The sequence below is a fragment of the Mesoplodon bidens genome, assembly GCF_964165515.1.
Source record: "Mesoplodon bidens genome assembly, chromosome: 16".
Lineage (NCBI taxonomy): Eukaryota > Metazoa > Chordata > Mammalia > Artiodactyla > Ziphiidae > Mesoplodon > Mesoplodon bidens.
In genome coordinates, this window is record NC_138173.1 from 76,522,171 (window position 1) to 76,542,764 (window position 20,594).

The following is a 20,594-nucleotide window of genomic DNA, read 5'->3' on the forward strand; positions in this document are numbered from 1 at the left end:
GTGGAGACCCGCCCACGCTGCCAGCTGCTGTCCTTACCTAGGGGCTGATAGCCTTGTGTGGAGGGCCCCCCAAAAGGGCCGCAGCTCCCCAGGCCGCCGCTGCCAGCGATGGATCCGTAGGACATCTTCTCACAGAAGGCAGGGCCGCTGCCTTCCTGCAGAGCTGGAAGAAACCAAACCCGGGCAGGGAGGGAGGAAAGAGGGTTTAGCGCTGGGATTCAGGATGCACTCGGGCCCCGCCCACCCCGCCTAGGAGTGAGTCCGCTGCACCCTCACCTTGCAAGTCAACAAATAATGTCTAAATGTTGAAAAAAAATCAAGCAGTAGCGACACGAGTGTGTTATTCAGAGGAAAGCATCAAAGATCTACTAGAAGAATCCAAAGCAGCTGACTCGGGACAGGAAGGAGGGCGGCTAGGGGTGACTTTGCTCTGAATTAACCATGTAGCGCTCCTTTACTCCATAAACTTCATGCGTGGGTAACATAAAAATATTACAGCTTAATTTGCAAAATTCCAATAAGATCATCCTCCAGAAAGATCAGTGTGGAAACAAGAGCTGCGGGCTGCAGGGGTGTCTGCCTTGAGCAGACAAGATCCAGGTGGGGGCCCAGCATCTCCTCAGATCTCTGGAAGGCCGCCCCATCATTGTCCTGTGCGGCCATGCAGACCCCAGGCAGGCACAGGGACCCAAGAGGACTCGGCCCAGTTCACAGGGACACCGGTGCACCTACTGTGCACCAGGTGATGTGTCCAACGTGGTCAAGGGGGCCTGCCCCTGGCCCCGGGGACCTGAGCATCGAGTGGGCGACAAGGGATCCAACAGCAGCTTTCACAGACCCTGGGGCGCAGCAGAGCCCCAGACCGGCGGCCCCCAGGGCAGCAGCTCAAGCGGGATCTGAGCCAGGAGCAGAGAGCAGGTGGCCCGGCCGCAGAGCCATGGTTTGAAGGGAGGGGCAGGACAGCCCCGGGAAGACGGGAGGGACAGCAAGTGTAAGGTGGTCCCACGGCCACCTGGGGGACTGGCGGAGGCTGCAGGGCGGCACTAGGGACCCTCCAGCCCAAGGGCCACCATGCGCCCGGCCACAGGCGGGCAACTGGAAGGGACTGTGGGGCCCAGCCAACGGCACCTGTTGCTTGAGAGGCAAAAACAATCCAAGGGACTGCCACCGATGTCCAGGCAGGTGAGGGGTCGTGGCAGTCCTGGTCTGAGAAGGGAAAGTCCCCAGCCTGCCATCTCATTTAACCTGCAGTCTCACACGGCCTCTGCCTTTGCTCAGGAACTGGGAGATGGAGGCCATCCCACCGCTGGGCCACAAAGACTCGGCCCAGCCCGAGGACACTGGTCTGGGAACACGAAACGCCACCGGGCAGGACTCAGGGCCTCAAGGCCCTGGGGACCTGGAGCCCAGCGGGCCTGTCCCCGGTGGCTTGCAGCCACCCACCCCCACCCCCAGGTTCCCCACGTGCCAGGCTGCACCCTCAGCTTCCTCCCCGCCGCTCCCGCCCATCCACCCGCAGCCAGTTCACGACCCGACTTCTGCACCAAGGTGTCCCCCCAGCAAGGGCAGGCAGCCGGCAGCAAGGACCCAAACAAGGAAGAGGGAGGGAGCCACTGGCAGCCCAGAGGGCGGGCGGAAGCTGCTGGGCTGTGGTGTCCCAGGGCAGCCCCAGGCTGCCTCCAAACTGCCAGGCAGAGGCCAAGGGAGCAATGCCTGCTCCCCGGGAGGCTCCTACCAAGTGGCTTCCATGACCGCCCACTACGGCTGCCAGCCTCCTCCAGCCTCGTGCCCCTGGCTCATGTTAGCACCAGGCTGTGCCCTGGACGTCAGCCCCCTGCCCCACAGCAGCCTGAAGGGAGCCATCTGTCCTCAGACTGCCCAGATCCTGTCCCCCAGGCACCAGAGGAAGTACGGGTGCCAGGGGACGCCCCCAGCAATGCAGCCCTGCCTGCAGGACAAAGCCCCCAGGCCCGGGGGAGGAGCGGCCCGCCAGCAGGATGCCAGGGGACACGGGGCTGGAGGGAGCACCCGGACACGGCTCAGGCTGGGGGCCAACAAGCCGAGCTCCAGGGCCAGCGCTGAGGCTGTGGTAGGGCCGTCTCTGCCCCGGATGGGCTGCCCTGCAGGGTGTGACCTCTGCCTGCAGCTCTCTCCTGCCGGCCTGGGTCTCTCAGAGGCCAGGCCCCCCCAAGACCAGGGCCGACCTTCCCAGCAGCCAACAAGGAACAGTACTGTCTAGACTGTCTCCCCCCATACCCATGGGAGGGAGTCCCAGACCACCTAGCCCAGAGGAACCACGGGGGCCGGGCGAGGAGCGGGGAACTGCTGGACCCACGGGTCCGCAGGGGGAGGTGAGCCCGGCCTTCCTCCCGGCCGAGCCCAAAGCCCCTGCCCCCCCGGCCTGCATCCCCAGGAGGGCCCTCAGCACCTGGCCGTAGGCAGGGGCACTGCTGCACGAGCCCAGGGACCTCCCCCCGTCCATCCACACCTTCCCTCAGTCCCACCCGGCCCTCGTCCCCGCTGACAGCGCTCGGGACCCCGCCCTCACGGCCCGAGCTCCGGCCACAGCCCCTCCGGGCCCACCCCCCGCACCTCCAGGTGGCCGTCCTTCAGCCGTCCGTGTCCCGTCTCCTCTCCAGGCCCCGCGCCCACCCTGGGGCTCGGCCCTGCCACCCCTCCCTTGCCCTTCTTCCCCGCCCCCTGCACAAACACAACCCTGGTTGATCCAGCTCTCCAGGTGCCCTGGAGCCCAGGCGGGTGTCGTGGGCTGCTTCCCACCCACTGTCGTGGCCCAGCCCCTCCCCAGATACACGGTGAGCCTTCCTCCGGCCACAGGCCAGGCCGGAACATACACAGAAGGCCGGGCATGGCGCTGAGGTGGCAGATCCATCGGCCCTGGCTCCAGCGGGTGCTAGTCCACGGCTCAGGGAATTCTCTGCTCTTCACTGAGCCAAAACAAGCAGGGGGGTCGGGGCGGCTCATGCCTAAACACCTGACCCAGACCGAGAGTGGCCAGGAGGCCTCGCCAGGGCATCCTCAGGGCCCACTCTGTGTGCGGCATGCGGGGGCGATGGGGAGGCTCCCTGAGGACGCAGGGCAGGAGAGCTGGCCGGGGGCCTCTCCCACTGCCCGAAGCCTCCTGCTGCGGCCGCCTCTGCTCACCTGGTCCCACGCCCGCCTGCAGGGGAGCTGCTGGGGCAGACCTGCCCCCGATTCTGCTCTGCCCTCTGCTCCACCCTGGGCCCAGCGGCATGGCTCCGGGTCCTGACCTGCGTGGCTCAGAGACCGCAGCGCTGCCCCAGCGAGGGCGAGGTAGAAGGCAACGCTGATGGCCAGTCCCGCCCACGCCACTCCAGGTGGAGGCTGAGCGGCCCAGGCTGCTGCCCACTGAGGACCAGGAGGACACCGTGAATCAGCCCGCACACGAGAGCCCTCAAGCTAGACCCACACTCCCCCCCACTGACCACTACCCATGGGCCCACCAAAGTGGCTTCCGATGGGGGGCATTTGGGAAGCCAAAGCAGCTCGGAGACCCTGGGATGAAGGCAAGGACATCACTCAAGACCAGGCTGCCCGGCCCACCAGGCCCCGCATCTGGAGTGTCCTATAGAGAAGACATCTGGGACCTGTCTGGGGTCATGGGGGCCTTGGAGGATGACAGGCGTCTACCGTGGGCCCAGGGGAGGGGGTGGAGGCCCCCGTGCCAGGCATCCCCTGATCTAGCTCAAACACCCAATTTTTTTTTTAACATGTTGATTGGAGTATAACTGCTTTACAATGGTGTGTTAGTTTCTGCTGTATAACAAAGTGAATCAGTTATACATATACATGCATCCCCATATCTCCTCCCTCTTGCTTCTCCCTCCCACCCTCCCTATCCCACCCCTCTAGGTAGTTACAAAGCACCGAGCTGATCTCCCTGTGCTATGTGGCTGCCTCCCACTAGCTATCTGTTTTACATTTGGTAGTGTGTATATGTCCACGCCACTCTCTCACGTCGTCCCAGCTTACCCTTCCCCCTCCCCGTATCCTCAAGTCCATTCTCTATGTCTGCGTCTTTATTCCTGTCCTGCCCCTAGGTTCTTCAGAACCATTTTTTTTTAAGATTCCACATATATGTGTTAGCATATGGTATTTGTTTTTCTCTTTCTGACTTACTTCACTCTGTATGACAGTCTTTAGGTCCATCCACCTCACTACAAATAACTCAATTTCATTTCTTTTTATGGCTGAGTAATATTCCATTGTATACATGTGCCACATCTTCTTTATCCATTCATCTGTTGATGGACATTTAGGTTGCTTCCATGTCCTGGCTATTGTAAACAGTGCTGCAATGAACATTGTGGTACATGACTCTTTGAATTACAGTATTCTCAGGGTATATGCCCAGTAGTGGGATTGCTGGGTCATGTGGTAGTTCTGTTTTGAGTTTTTTAAGGAACCTCCATACTGTTCTCCATAGTGACTGTAACAATTTACATTCCTCCCTTTTCTCCACACCCTCTTCAGCATTTACTGTTTGTAGATTTTTTGATGATGGCCATTCTGACCGGTGTAAGGTGATACCTCATTGTAGTTTTGATTTGCATTTCTCTAATGATTAGTGATGTTGAGCATTCTTTCATGTGTTTGTTGGCAATCTGTATATCTTCTTTGGAGAAATGTCTATTTAGGTCTTCTGCCCATTTTTGGATTGGGTTGTTTGTTTTTTTGATATTGAGCTGCATGAGCTGCTTGTATATTTTGGAGATTAATCCTTTGACAGTTGCTTCGTTTGCAAATATTTTCTCCCATTCTGAGGGTTGTCTTTTCGTCTTGTTTATGGCTTCCTTTGCTGTGCAAAAGCTTTTAAGTTCCATGAGGTCCCATTTGTTTATTTTTGTTTTTATTTCCATGTCTCTAGGAGGTGGGTCAAAAAGGATCTTGCTGTGATTTATGTCACAGAGTGTTCTGCCTATGTTTTCCTCTAAGAGTTTGATAGTGCCTGGCCTTACATTTAGGTCTTTAATCCATTTTGAGTTTATTTTTGTGTATGGTGTTAGGGAGTGTTCTAATTTCATTCTTTTACATGTAGCTGTCCAGTTTTCCCAGCACCACTTATTGAAGAGGCTGTCTTTTCTCCATTGTATACTCTTGCCTCCTTTATCAAAGATAAGGTGACCATATGTGTGTGGGTTTACCTCTGGGCTCCCTATCCTATTCCATTGATCTCTATTTCTGTTTTTGTGCCAGTACCATTCGGTCTTGAGCACTGTAACTTTGTAGTATAGTCTGAAGTCCGGGAGCCTGATTCCTCCAGCTCCATTTTTCTTTCTCAAGATTGCTTTGGCTATTCGGGGTCTTCTGTGTTTCCATACAAACTGTGAAATTTTTTGTTCTAGTTCTGTGGAAAATGCCATTAGTAGTTTGATAGGGATTGCAGTGAACCTGTAGATTGCTTTGGGTAGTAGAGTCATTTTCACAATGTTGATTCTTCCAATCTAAGAACATGGTATATCTCTCCATCTGTCTGTATCATCTTTAATTTCTTTCATCAGTGTCTTATAGTTTTCTGCATACAGGTCTTTTGTCTCCTTAGGAAGGTTTATTCCTAGGTATTTTATTCTTTTTGTTGCAATGGTAAATTGGAGTGTTTCCTTAATTTCTCTTTCAGATTTTTCATCATTAGTGTATAGGAATGCAAGAAATTTCTGTGCATTAATTTCGTATCCTGCTACTTGACCAAATTCATTGATTAGCTCTAGTAGTTTTCTGGTACCATCTTTAGGATTCTCTATGTATAGTATCATGTCATCTGCAAACAATGACAGTTTTACTTCTTTTCTGATTTGGATTCCTTTTCTTTCTTTTTCTTCTCTGACTGCTGTGGCTAAAACTTCCAAAACTATGTTGAATAATAGCATCGAGAGTGGGCAACCTTGTCTTGTTCCTGATCTTAGTAGAAATGGTTTCAGTTTTTCACCATTGAGAACAACGCTGGCTGTAGGTCAAACCCCAATTTTTAAGAAGAGAAAACTGAACTCACGGAGGGAAACCGACTCACCCAAGTCACAGAGACAGACGGGGTCTAGGACAAGCTCCTCCCCCGCCCCATGGCTGCAGTCCTCCCACCCGCCCTCCCTAGTACTCTCTGCCCTGGGTACTGCGGTCCCACTGTGGTCCCATAGCTGCGGAGGAAGAAAAGAGTAACTCCCGCACCTGCCTGGTACTCTGCCAGCACCCTCCCTGCCCACTGGAGCTGGCAGGCAGCATGTGAACGCAGTCTGCACTGCACACAGACGGTGCAGAGAGAGATGTGAGTGGGTACACAGAGCTGCACAAAGACCACTCGTTCACACAGCTGTGAGTGTGATGTTCCTCTTCTTCCCAGCCCTGTCCCCTAAGACGGGGTAACGCTCCAGAGCAACGGACACACCCAGCACGCAGATCTTGGTTACAAAATACCATTCTTCACAAAAAGGAATTAACACTGCTTGGAGAAATGGTTGATTCCAGGACTGGGCAGAGAAAGTAAAAGATAAGCCTAGAATATTCTGTTACACAAAAGAGTAAGGAAGTGCTCAAAGCAAGGTGGGGCTGTCCCCAAAGGACACAGGAACCAGCTTGAAAGGCTTCCACTGGCCACATCTGGGACAACTTGAGCATGAAAACAGACAATGGCGGGACTTCCCTGGTGGCGCAGTCATTAAGAATCCGCCTGCCAATGCAGGGGACACGGGTTTGAGCCCTGGTCCGGGAAGATCCCACACACCCTGGAGCAACTAAGCCCGTGTGCCACAACTACTGAGCCTGTGCTGTAGAGCCCGCAAGCCACAACTACGGAGCCCATGTGCTACAGCTACTGAAGCCCACGTGCCTAGAGCCCGTGCTCCGCAACAAGAGAAGCCACCACAATGAGAAGCCCACGCACTGCAACAAAGAGTAGCCCCCCGCCTCGCCGCAACTAGAGAAAAGCCTGCTCGCAGCAACGAAGACCCAATGCAGCCAAGAAATAATTAATTTTTAAAAAATTGACAATGGTAATAAAAGGTAACTTTTATTTATTATAGCCTTATAATAAAGAAGTAAACTAGAAATCCATGAGTCCACATGGTTATAAACAAATAAACAAGTGAAAAAAAGGAAAAAGCTCTTTCTTAGAGCACATACTGACCTGGGGAAGGAATGATGGGATAAGCAACGTCGTGGTCAGAACTGATTCAGGCGAGAACGTCCAGTGGACCTGAGAGCTGGTGGGTGAAAGTCCCACGAGTAACAGGATAGTCACATGGTCTCAAAGTATCTTCCCCAAGAAACTTACTAATTAAAAATGGAAAAAGAATAACCTTGTAGGGGAGAAACCTGGCAGACTAGTCACCTGAACCCAAGGACCTACATCACACCATCAGGGACATATCAGACGTCACGTGCCTCCTGCTGCCGCACGCGCTGAGGAGGACACGGCAGCGCTTTCCAGGTCCACCTGCCAAGAACAAACAACTGTGGAGACGTCAGACACACCCAGCTGAGCGAAAGCCTGCAAGACAACTGACCTGCAGTCTTCACCAATGTCAGTTTCGGGAAACAAAGACAGAGGAACTAACCGTCCAGGTTCAAGGAGGCTAAAGGGACGTCGTTCCCCAAAACCAATGCACAGTCCTGGACTTCACGTTGCTGAGACGAGTTACTGGGATCCCTCACAAGGTCTGTCCCGTGAACACCGGTAAGACCCTTAGGCTAGAGGACTGGCTGGTGTTCATGTCCTGATTTTGATAACCGTCCTGCAGTTATGTAAGAGATTATGTACTTGGGGATCGAGGAGCATCACGTCTGCAGCTCGCCGAGCGGTTCAGAAGAACACACGACGTTCGCACGAACACGAAGAGGGGAGGGGATGAAGCAAATACGGGGAAACGGTAACACGTGGGGAACCTGGTGGCGAGGCAGGCTTTCTGTTAATCTGGCAACTTTTGTTTAAAACTAGAATTACCATGTCCAAGAGCTTTAAGTTCAAAATAAAATGAAAATTCTACTGGAGTTTTTTTTTTTAATAAATTTAAGAAAAATGCAAGATCTGTGTACTGAAAACTAAAAAAAAAAAAATTATTATAAGAAAGTAAAGGAAACATAAACAAATGAGGGGCCACGCCGTGTTCGTGGGCTGGGCACCAAGACTGCACAGCTACAGAATCAGCTGTAACACACTTCACTGGCAGTAACTCGCACACGTGTCCGACACAGTTTCTAAAACCAAGAAGTTCCTCCCACTTCAAAAATAATTAGGCAAGTCTTGGAGAAAAAGGAAAAAAAAAACCCACTAAAATGAAGAAATTTCTTTTAAAAAAAGTGAAAACACTACATGTGAAAACCAACAGACCACGTTTAAAGCAGTGATCAGACGAAAAGTCATAACCCTTAATATTTCATGAAAAAATAATGGAAACAAATGGACTTCGTTCTTAGCTCAAAACGTTGGAAAAGAGCAAAAAAAAGTCAGAAGTAACCACAAGGAAGGAAGCAATATATATAAAAGTTAATAATATTAATGAGGTAGAAAACAGAAAAACAACAGACCTAATTTATAAATCAAAATCCTGTTTTCTAAAAAGTACTAACAAAAAAGATAACCAATAGCTAACTTAGGAAAAGAGGGAAGAAGCCACAAATACACAATATAAGAAATGAAAAAGGAGGCAAATCACTGAAACAAAAATGTTAAGGAATCATTAAGGCTCTACTTTCAAATCTCTATACAAATAAATCGTAAAACATGGACGAGATGGATAATATCTTATGAAATCGAAGTTCACCAAAAAAAAAAAACCAGCTACCCACTGGAGACAGAGAGCTCTAACAGACAAATCTGGATAAAAGAAATAGAAAGTTATCATAAAAACCACCCAACAGGAAATACCAGCACCAGATGGTTTTGCGGGGGGCTGGGGGGAGGGGGCATGATTCCACCACATTTCCAAAGCCAAGTATTTCCCGAACTCCATAAATTATTCCAGGGTGTTGACGACGCAGGAGAACCTCCTGATTCTTTTATGAAACATGTACAACATTGATATGGAAACCTGATGAACACAGTCCAAAAAATGGGAAAGTTACGAACCAGTATTGGCTTTGAATATTGATGCCAAAACACTAAATAAGATACTAAGAAACAAAATTCAAACCTGATTTGTTTATTTTTCTAGGAATGTGGGGCACGTTCGACATTAGGAACCCCACTAACGTGACACCATGTTAACAGACCGAAGGGAAAGGTTTATGAGTTTCTCCACAGGTGCCAAAAACAGACGTATCAACAAAACTCCTGATGAAAACAATCAAAAATCTTTCTTAAAATGGTAAATACCCTTTAATCCTAAAACAAGCATCTGTTTAGAGGGAAAGCACTGGAAGCAACTCCCAGAGATGCAGGAGAGGGCAGAGGTGCCCTGCGTGTGCAGCACCACCCAGCACTGCTCCGGAGGCGTCGGCAACACAGGTCAACAGGCGAGACCAACGGGACGTGGGAAACAGAAGTGGGACCAATGCCAACGGCATGACGGTGACTGGGAAACCCTGAGACAAGGTTCAAATTCCAAGAAGTAAAGACTTGGGCAAAGCAGCAGCGTGTAAAACTCACATACAGAAAGCAACCGTCTTCACACACACACACCCAGTTAGAGGACAGAATCGTAAGGAAAACCCCAGTCACCAGAGTAACACATCAAGGAAGGAAGCTAACGTGAGATGGGAAATACCTCTGAGCGGAAGCTTTAAAACACTCCAGAAGATGGAAGGCCAAGAGGATCGCATGGAAAGCCATCCTTGTCCTTGGATAGGACGACCCTATTCACAAAAGCATCCCTTCTTCCACCCCAATAAAAATACCAACCAGCATCTTTATAGAGCCAGACAGGCCGAGGGAGTTCGTGTAAGAAAACGCTACACAAACAAGCAGATAAAAAGCACTGCTTCCCCCAGACTTAAATATCCCAGAGAAAGAAGTGCTGATGCTGCTGCGACACAGATGAATCCTGGAAACGTCGCACTGACTGAGGAGGCGGACACAGAGGTCACGCGCGCACGATCCCATTTCTGTGAAATGCCCAGGACAGGCAGGTCCACGGAAACAGGACACAGACAGGTGGTTGCTAGAGGCTTGGGGGGTGGGGGGGCAAGGGAGTGACTGCTAATGGGTGTGGGGCTTCATCTAGGGTGATGAGATGTCCTGGGCTTTGATGGTGGTGATGGATGTTCAACTCTGTGTAGATACTGAAAACCACTGGACCGTACATGTCAGAAGGGTGAACTGTAGGGTACGTGAGTTATATCTCAACAAACATTTAATAACAAATGCTAGAAAGTCTCTATAATTAAAACCAGGCAGGAAAACACAAACAAACCAATGGAATAAGAAAGTGAGTCTAAAATTAGAGCCGCGTATGTATGGATGTTTAGGATAGAATAAATGCAGCACTCAAATCAAAGAAGAACTTTTTAATAAATGGTGCTGGGACATCTGGTTAGCCACGTGGGAAAAAAAGTGCTTCATGCCTAACACAATAAAAAGAACATATGCTAAAGGGATCATGGCTATCCAAGTAAAGGATAAAACAAAGTATCTGAGAAAAGAAGAGCTCCTCTTCAACCTGTACGCAGGGCGAGTTTCCTGAGTAGGACTCAAAATCAAATGCTGTGAACGAAGAGACTGGCACACGTGACCACTGTCTCATGGAAGCTCCCCTCACCTGGTCTCCTCCTCCACGACTGGGCCCGACCACAGCACCGGCCCCCCAAGGGGTGCAGGGGTAAGGGAGCTGTGTGTGCAAAAGGCCCCAGAACCAATGCTCCCGTCCGTCCCTGCCGTTTCCTGCCCTAGCACCCGGGGGTCAAAGGGACACATGCTCACCAAGGCCATGCGGCCTCTTCCGGGTCCGAGCCAAGCCCTGCACCTGCTTCTGGATCCTTCCTCTGCTCCTCCAGGCCACCTCCCCATCCCGACTGCAGCAATGCCCCAGCACTCCCCTCCCTCGCCAGTCTGTTGAGACCCCAAGCTCTCTGGGACGCCTCTGCATGTGTCTCCCCCCAGAAAAAAGGTGGGGGACCCTTCGTGGCGGGACCCTGCAAAGAAGGTCCCCACGGCTCACCCCCCCCAATGAGACTGTTCAGCTAGACAAACCCACGCAGGACAGAACCTGCGGGGGCCCAGCGCCTGGCAGAGCCAAACACCCAGTCCCCTGACCCCAGGGAGGTGCCGGGCTTAGTGAAAAGACAAAACCCAAAATCACAGCACAGCAGGAGTGGTCCCCCACCCGAGAGTGCACCCCATGCAGCCGGGGTCCACCGCGGAGGGATCGGGGCGGGTGGCCCTGGGGGAGTGCAGGGGCAGGGCAGCACCGGCCCCTGCAAACCGACCTGCAGACGGCGCCACACCCTGCACCCCAAGAGCTCTCTGCTCCAAGGAGCCAGACAGGAAGCGCTCGGAAGCCAGAAACATTACAAAATAAAAAACAGAAAGCCAGGAACAACCAAAATAGCCGGCAATAAACAATTAACTACATCACGTTAGGCATCTAAATAGAGTACGATGAAGTGACTTTAAATAGTGTTAAAAGTATATATTCAGTTGTGGGCAGAAAATGCTCACACACGACGCTAAGGTGAAAAATGATGCTAAAAACACAGGACACACACTTACTCTGAGGAGTGCGTGTCCTGGCCACGGGGACGGAGGAACCGCCACTCAGGAGAACTGCTCAGCAGATTCTTATAAAGACACAGCTACCTCCGCCAGGGTCACCCCACTCCTGGACACCTGGTCATCACCACCCACCCTGAAAGTAGCCCAGACGCACACCAATGGGAGAAGGGACACGCCGGGGTCCTCCGTCCGCTCAGGCTGCTGACATGAGCGACACATGCAGGGCTCGCAGAATCCTCGTGTCGAGCACAAGAAGCCAGAACAGAGGCCCCCTGTGATCGCATTCATGCGACAGTGGGAAGAGGCACGAGGAACATCCAGGGATCACGTCCCAGACCCACGGCACACATGTGCGGACCAAAGACTGGAAGGAAATGCATCACCAGGGCCTTGAAAACACGGTGCGGGGGGGAGGCAGCCACCACAGAGGAACACGCGGTGCCAGACCCCATCCACGTGAAATGTCAGAACACACAAATCCACAGAGACAGGAGGTGGCCTGGACTGCCGGGGGGAATCAGAGGTGGGAATGGGGAGTGACTGCCATGGGTACGGGGTTCCTGTGTGGGTGTGGAAAAGTTCTGGAATTAGACCTTGGTAATGGTTGCACAACATCGCAAATGAGTTAAAAATCACTAAACTGTACTCTGTAACGGGTGAGCTGTATGGTGTGTGAATCACATCCCACGGTGATTACAAAGCTGCTCAGAGCGCGGTGGCTGGTGGCGGGTCACCAGAGGCTGCGGGCAGATACACTGCGCTCGGGACCCAGGGCGTGCTCAGGGTGTGAGCCAGGGCCCCCCCAAGCTCTTGGCCAGGCATACACGTCACTTTTACAATCAGGAAAAATACATGTGGTCACTTAACCCAGCAAGCAAACATGCTAGAGCTGCTGGGCTGGATGCACAGGCCAGCGGTGACACTCCAACAGGCCAGGGCTGCATTTTGGCCATGGTCCCCGGGGTGGACCAGTGCACAGCAGGTCCTCAGGTAGTTTGCTGGCTGATGGACCCACGGCACGCCAACACCCCACACGGGCCACCTGGTGCCCTGGGAGCTGCCCGGGGCAACCACCTGAGGCAGCCCACACCTGCAGAGCACATGGCCGGGAGTGACCGATGCATCCACGTCCTGCCCAGCCAGCCTCGGCAAGTGGACACACCCCATTTGGCTTAGGGTCATTCTGTTAACTTCTGCAGCTTGGTGGAGGCTGAAGACCCATCCAGTCCACTGAGGAGACTTCATCCCCGGCCAGAGCCTAGCCCAGGAGGGACCCAGCCTGACCCCTGATTCGGTCGCAGTTGGGTCGGGCCAGGGCACATGGTGACCCCTGACCCTGGCCACACACCAGCCCGCAGCCTGGGATACCCTGGCCCCTCACCTCCCAGCTAAGAGAACACGGATGAGAATGCAGCCTCCTGCCTCCCTGCACCAGCAACAAGCAGACAGCTGCCACAGACCTACTTCTCCAGCGGCTGGGGAGCCAGTGAGTCAAGACACGTAAGCACTTCAAAAGCACCAGGCATGTTCGGCGCTCCATCCGTGTGCTAGACACGCGCCACCACCCCGACAGGGGACCCTGAGGCACAGAGCCTGGCTCGGGCCACCTTTCCCCACGCATGCACCTGGGCCAGACCCCAAGGGCCCCTCGCAGGGGTGCCTGTGTGCGCAAAGGCAGAGGAGGGGCCCGGGGCTGCAGGGGCTGCGGTGGAGTGTTGCTATAGCAACTTGGACACCTCGTCAAACAGAGCGCCAGCCAGGCGCCCCAGGCACCCCGAGAATGATGCCCAGAACGGCCACGGAGAAGCAGGATTGCTCACAGCACCAAAGGGCAGTTGGGATGCCAGCCACTCATGCCCTTCCCCCGTCCCACCTGCCACCCCACCCCACCCCACCCCACCCCACCCCCGCCCCCTCCCCGGAAAGGCCACGGGAGGCCCGGCTTCGGGGCCTAGCTCTGCCCACCGCCCTGCTGCCTGCCCGTCAGCCAGGCCCTCTCCCAGGATGCTGGCAGCCAAGGAGCAAGAAGACTGTGCCTGAGTCACGAGGGCGGGGGCCCACAGCACAGCCGCACACAGCCAGGACTCACACTCCCCTTCAGACCCCAAGACTTCCCAGGCCGTGGGGCGGAGGAGGATCACGGTCTGAAGCCAGAGCTGGAGGCCCCGTTCTCCCGGGCACGGCCCACTCAGGAGGGAAGCCAGCCTACTTCACCAGACAGCCCGGCTCTCCAGGGACAGGCTACCCAGCAAGCCCTGGACTTACAGCCCGTGGTCACCACTTAACCGTGGGGAAGGAACCTTTGCTGTCACACTTCATGGACAGGAAACTGAGGCTCAGAGAGGTGAGGAACTTGCCCAGGAAGCCCAGCTGATCCGAGGCCGAGGTGGGAACCAGACCCAGGTCTGTCTCTGGGCAAAGCCAGTGCTGTCCCCACCCCACATGGCCACGGCCCCGTCAGAGCAGCAGCAGCAGACTGGAGCTCAGGCCACACCTGGGCGTCACAGCCCAGCTCTCCCAACGGGGCAGCGAGGCAAGGATGGCCACGGTCATCTGACGAGACAGCAGAAGCCCCAGGACTCTCCCCCAGCCCTTCGTGGGGAGCCACAGGGCGGAGGGGCTGCCATGCACCTGCCATGTCCTAAGAACAGGCTGGCTGAGGGCACTGCTGAGCCCAGCGGTCACAGGGAAAGTGGGCAGGCACAAACCTGAAACCTCAATTCTAAGGGCACAGGCTTCATGGCCCCCACACCCACAGCTCCTTCTCCCTGCCTCGCCCACCCTCACCCTCACCCTCACCCAGGCAGAGACAGGTGCACACCGACTACCGCTACAGAGGGCGGCCGGTGCTGAATACTGGGGGCACCATGGGGAAGCCCCGTGCAGAGGGAGCGGGGAGACAGGGGGCCTAGTGCGCTGAGAGCTGGGCCTTCTTCTGAGCCACCGTCACCACCTAAGTGTCCAGGGTGCAGCTGCATCCCAGTCTCACCGTCACATCACACCGCCCCGCCAGGAGCAGCATGACCAGACAGTGTCACCACACCACCCTGGCCACCGGGAAAGCTCCACTGCCATCCCCACCCCTCAGTACCGCCCCCGCAGTGGCAGCATCGCCAGGCCAACCCTCGGCAGCAGCCCTGTCCTCCCACGAGCCACCGGCCCCACGGCCACCCCCCAGGTCATCGCCACCTCCTCCCTCGCAGAAGACAGGATGAAGTGACGCCCAGAAGGCAGGGGCTGGCGGACAGTTTGTTGTCTGCTGCTTTCCTGAGGAGGGCAAGACCCCTCCTGCAGGAGACAGGGCGGCGGCAGGAAGATGGGGGTCCCCCTTTCTACAGATGGCAGAGGTAAGCCACACGTGTCACTGCCCAGAGTGACAGGCAGGAGGCGTGGGCTGGACCCCCGAAGCCCACGCTCTTTGCCTCGGACCTGAAAGTGCCGACCCAGCTGGAGGGGCCCCTGGGGAAAGGAGAGCTTGCCCTCACCCCCAACCCACAGTAACACCCTGCAGCCCCTCCCCTGACTGCCCACCAGCCTGCTGGTATTGATGCCAGGGCAGGCCAGTGGCTCAGGCCCGAGGGCAGCCCTGGGCCTGCAGCCCTGCCCCAAGGCCTGCAGGGAGGAGGTGTCCTTTGGATGGAGGCCCCGCCCCGGGAGCTGTCCGCGGTGCTGAGAACAATGGGCCCAGACACAGCCGGCTGGCCGTCAGTTAATGGCACGGAGTTCAACTTCTCTAGTCAAAGAAAAAAAGATTCTCAGGTTGGATCACAAAGCAAATCCAACCTCATACTTATGGAAGAGGCACCCACGAAGGAACGCAGGAGGTGTCGGGCAGAAGGATGGAGAAGGCGCGCCAGGCAAACCCAGGGGGAGGGCAGCGCACAGTGATCCCGAAGTCAGGCAGTGTGGAGACGAAACAAAGGACGCGATTCAGAACAAAAATAATAGTTGTACCACAGCCGCCAGCAGTCACAGGAGACACAGGAGAGAGGGACAGAAACAGACCTACGGCAGGACTGCAATTCACTTCTCTCAGTCCACGACGGAGCAAGCGGACAAAAACTAAGACCTATGTGACCCACGACACGGTCAGGTGGTGAAACTGACTGACACATATCAACTGCCGTTCACCCACAAGAGAGAACAGATCCCCTTTTCAAGTGCCTGTGGAACAATGGTGAAAACTGACTCTGTGTTAGAACCACAAGAAAAACCACATAAAACCCAAAAAGTTCAAAAGAGAATAGTCAACATTCTCCGATCAAAATGCAATTAAAACCAGAATAACAACAAAACCAAGAAATCAAAAGATGCTTTTAAGACTTGCTCCTCAGCAGCTCTTGGACCAAAAAAGACACTACAAACCAAAATTATAGCACTTCCAGACAGCACTGATAAGGAAAATACATACTATCAGAACTGAAGGAACAGCCTTTAAATATTAAACACTTTTTTGAAAAGAACAGAAACAAGTTAATCAAGCATCTAAACACCTAGGGAAAAGGATGATAAGATAAACTGAGAGAAAGCAAAAGAAATTCTTAACTATAAGCAAAAAGGGATGCATTAAGAAGCAGGAACAAAAAGGACAATGAATTTTTAAAAATACCCAAAAGGTGAATCTTTGAAGAAAAAGAAAAACCATAAAATGGAAACAACTAGCCAATCCAACCAAGAAAAAACAGGAACAAATAAGATGGAAATAATCACAGAAACCAAGAAAATTAAGAGGATACTGAAAGATAATTATACTCAAGTCTACATGAATAAATCTGACAACCTGGACTAAACTGGTAATTTTCTAGGAAAATATAATTTCTAAAACTGACCCCCAAAAAAGAAAGAAAAAATTTACAGGATTTTCTTCCTCAAAACAAAAACAAAACTAACAGAAGAGCACCAGGTCCCAATAGTTTCACAAAGTCTACCAACACTTTAAAGACCAGGTATTTCAACGCTATTAAACTACTCTAGAAATGCATCAGAAAGAAAACGTTTATTTTTATGAAGCAGATGTGACCCTGATATCAAAACCTAGAAGAAAGTGCACACCAAAAACAAAATGACAGACCAAGCCTACTTATGAAGAGCAATACAGATGCTAAATTAAACAGCACAAAGTATCCAGCAGCACCTTAACGGAATCCCACATCAGACCAAGTGAAAGGCATTCTAGGAACTCAAGAATGTCTCGCTGTCAGCAACTCCCATTAGTGTAATTCATCGTATTACTATATCTAAGGAGAAAAGTCATATGATCATCCCATAGATGATTTTTTTTAAAGAAACTGACAAAATTCAACAATAATTCTTGATTTTTAAAAATGAGACCCTCAGTAAAATGGGCAGGACAGGCTCTTCCTTGACACGTAGAAGGCATGTATCTCATTCCAGATCCACACATCTGCCCCACGGGGAAACACCAGGGGTGCTCAAGAGAGGTGGCCTCCACCAGCTCCTCGGAGACTCTGAAGCATGAGTCCACACAGTTACATAACAGAAGGAATCTGGGATATAAAAACTGGGAAGGGGAAGGTTAAATATCACTATTTGCTGCTGCTACGATCAGATACCTGGAGAACTCAAGGTAATTAACTATTGGGTTGTCCAAAACGTTTGTTCGGGTTTTCGTAACATCTTACAGAAAAACCCGAATGAACTTTTGGCCAACCCAATTAAAAAGACAGAATTCAGCAAGGTAGCATGGGACAAACTCATACGAAGAAATCAAGAGTATTCATACATGTATATACAAACAGAGGATAATACAGAAGAAAAGACTCCTAACCATCACATTTAAAAGGATAAAATTCATGCAAATAAACTTGAAAACATTACAGAAAAAGAGACCTAAGCAATTGGGAAAGTACAGCACATTTCTCTTTTTTTTTTTAAATAATTTTATTTATTTATTTTTGGCTGCATTGGGTCTTTGTTGCTGTGTGTGGGCTTTCTCTAGTTGCGGTGAGCGGGGGCTACTCTTCACTGCGGTACGCAGGCTTCTCACTGCGGTAGCTTCTCTTGTTATGGAGCACAGGCTCTAGGCACATGGGCTTCAGTAGTTGTGGCACGTGGGCTCAGTAGTTGTGGCTCACGGGCTCTAGAGTGCAGGCTCAGTAATTGTGGCACACGGGCTTAGTTGCTCCGCGGCATGTGGGATCTTCCCCGACCAGGGCTCGAACCCGTGTCCCCTTCATTGGCAGGCAGATTCTTAACCACTGAGCCACGATGGAAGCCCTACAGCACATTCTTAAGAAGGAAGATTCAATGTCATAAAGACGTCGCTCTCCCTAAGTTAGTTTGTACATGTAACACAATTCCAACCCAAAGCCAGTCAGGTTTTAGGGATGCGAGTGTGTGTGTATGTGTGTGTTTGGTGGGGGGGGCTGAGTAAAGAATAGACAAGCTAGTTCAAAGTTCATATGTAAAGATAATCTAGAACAGGCAAAAAAATTATGACGAAAGAGCAGTGAGTTCTTTGATATAGCGAAACACAGTATAAGGCCTTAAAAATTAAAACAGAGGGGGCTTCCCTGGTGGCGCAGTGGTTGAGCGTCCGCCTGCCAATGCCGGACACACGGGTTCGAGCCCTGGTCTGGGAAGATCCCACATGCCACGGAGCAGCTGGCCCCATGAGCCACAATTACTGAGCCTGCGCGTCTGGAGCCTGTGCTCCGCAACAAGAGAGGCCGCGATAGTGAGAGGCCCGCGCACCGCGATGAGGAGTGGCCCCCACTTGCCACAACTAGAGAAAGCCCTCGCACAGAAACGAAGACCCAACACAGCCATAAATTAAAAAAAAAAAAAAAATTTAAACAGAGGTTACAACTGTACACGTGGACAATGGAAGACCTTACAGGCAAACAAACGTAATCAATCTGGAGAAAGAACAATAAAGTTGGACGCATCACCCATCCTGATTTCAACATATACTACAAAGTGACAGTCATTGAAACAGTATGCTACTGGCGTAAGATGAACACACAGACCAATGGCACAGAATAGAGAGCCCAGAAATAAATCGACACACAGTCACTGGATCTGCCAAGGGTGCCAAGAACACATAGCGGGGAGAGGACAGTCTCCGCAACAAATGATGCCAGGAAACTGAAGCTGAACCTGCAAGAGAATGAACTTGGACCCTATCTTACACCATGCACACAAGTCAACTCAAAATCAATTAAGGACTTAAAACAGAAGACCCAAACTGTAACACTCCTAGAAGAAAGCACAGGGGGAAAGGTTCACAACACTGGTTTTGGCAATGATTTCATGGATATGATGCCAAAAGCACAAAGTAACAGAAACAAAAAACAGCTAAGTGGGACTACATCATACTAGAAAGCTGCTGCAAAGCAGAGGAAGTAATCATCGAGTGAAAAGACACCTACGGAGTGGAAGAAGATCTTCCTCGCCTCACAATGGGGTTGCACCCTGATAAACCCATGGTAAACTGAAGGTAAGTCGAAAATGCATTTAAAACACTGAACCTACCGAAGGTCACAGCTTAGCCTGACCTTCCTGAAATGTGCTCAGAACACTCACATTAGCCTACAAGTGGGCAAAACCATCTAGCACAAAGCCTATTTTATACTAAAGTGTGGACTATCTCATGTAATTGATTGAACACTGTACTGAAATTGAATACAGAATAGTTGTCTGGGCACCGGCTGTGCACCCTCGTGACCTTGGGGCTGACGGGGAGCTGTGGCTGCCACTGCCCAGCATAACAAGAGTATCCACCCCACATCTCTGGTCCAGGAAAAGATCAAAATTCAAAATTTGAATCATGGTTTCTACTGAATGTGTATCCCTTTCACACCATGAAAAGTCAAAAAAACTGTAAAATCGTTAAGATGAGCCATGCTAAGTATACGACTGTGTGTATCTTATAAGGGGTTAATCTCCAAATCACATAAGGAACTCCTACAATTCAATAGTTTAAGAAAACTAATAAATTACCCAATTATAAAATGAGCTAAGGACTTGAATAGACATGTTTCCAAAAAAGACATACCAATGGCCAAGAGGTACATGAAAAGATGTCCAGCGTAAGTAATCATCAGAGAAATGCAAATCAAAACCACAATGAGATGTCACCTCACACCTGTCAGAATGGCTATCATCAAAAAAAAAAAAAGAAAAGAGAGAGAGAGAGAATAAGTGCTGGTGAGGGTGTGGAGAAATTGGAACCCTGTACACTGACGGTGGGAACACGAAATGGTACAGCCGCTATGGAAAACAGTATGAAGCTTCCTCAAAGATTAAAAATAGAACTACCATATGATCCAGCAATACCACTTCTGAGCATTTATTCCAAAGAATTAAAATCAGGATCTCCAAGATACTCTGCGCCCCATGTTCACTGCAGTGTTATTCACGACAGCCAAGACATGGAAACCACCGAAGCATCTGTCTGCAGATGAACGGGTAAAGGAGATGGAGCATATCCATATAATGGATATTATTCAGCCTTTAAGAAGAAGGAAATTCTGCAGTGTGTGACAACACCGATGGACCTTGAGGACATTATGCAAAGTGAAATAAGCCAGTCACAGAAGTACAGACACTGCATGACTCCGCCTATACGAGGGATTTATAAAATAGTCCAGTTCAAAGAACTACCGAGTGGAACGGTGGTTGCCAGGTGCTGGGGCAGGGGGGATGCAAAGCTGCTAATTAACATGCAGAAGGAAGATGCTGTGGCTCCAGAGCATGTGTGGGCAACACTGCACCTGGTCAACAGCACGCGGTACTTGTACTGTGCATGCAGTACTGTACTGTGCGCTTAAATCTGCGAACGGGTAGGTCTCACATGAAGGGCTGTTATCAGGATAAATACATTATTTTAAAATTTAAATACAAATGGCAGTTCAGGGCATGACTAAGCTAGAACCTAAAACCGGTGGGGGAAGAA

At 51.5% G+C, this 20,594-nt stretch overlaps 1 protein-coding gene across 1 annotated transcript in view; it reads right to left on the bottom strand.

Moving 5' to 3' along the window:
• TSNARE1 (t-SNARE domain containing 1) overlaps positions 1–20,594 on the bottom strand; it is a 79,260-nt gene that overhangs the window by 51,213 nt on the left and 7,453 nt on the right. The window contains exon 2 of the mRNA XM_081258098.1: positions 38–163. Within this exon, the coding sequence (XP_081114224.1) occupies positions 38–125 (88 nt within the window). The 5' untranslated portion in view covers positions 126–163. The remainder of the gene's footprint in view (positions 1–37; positions 164–20,594) is intronic.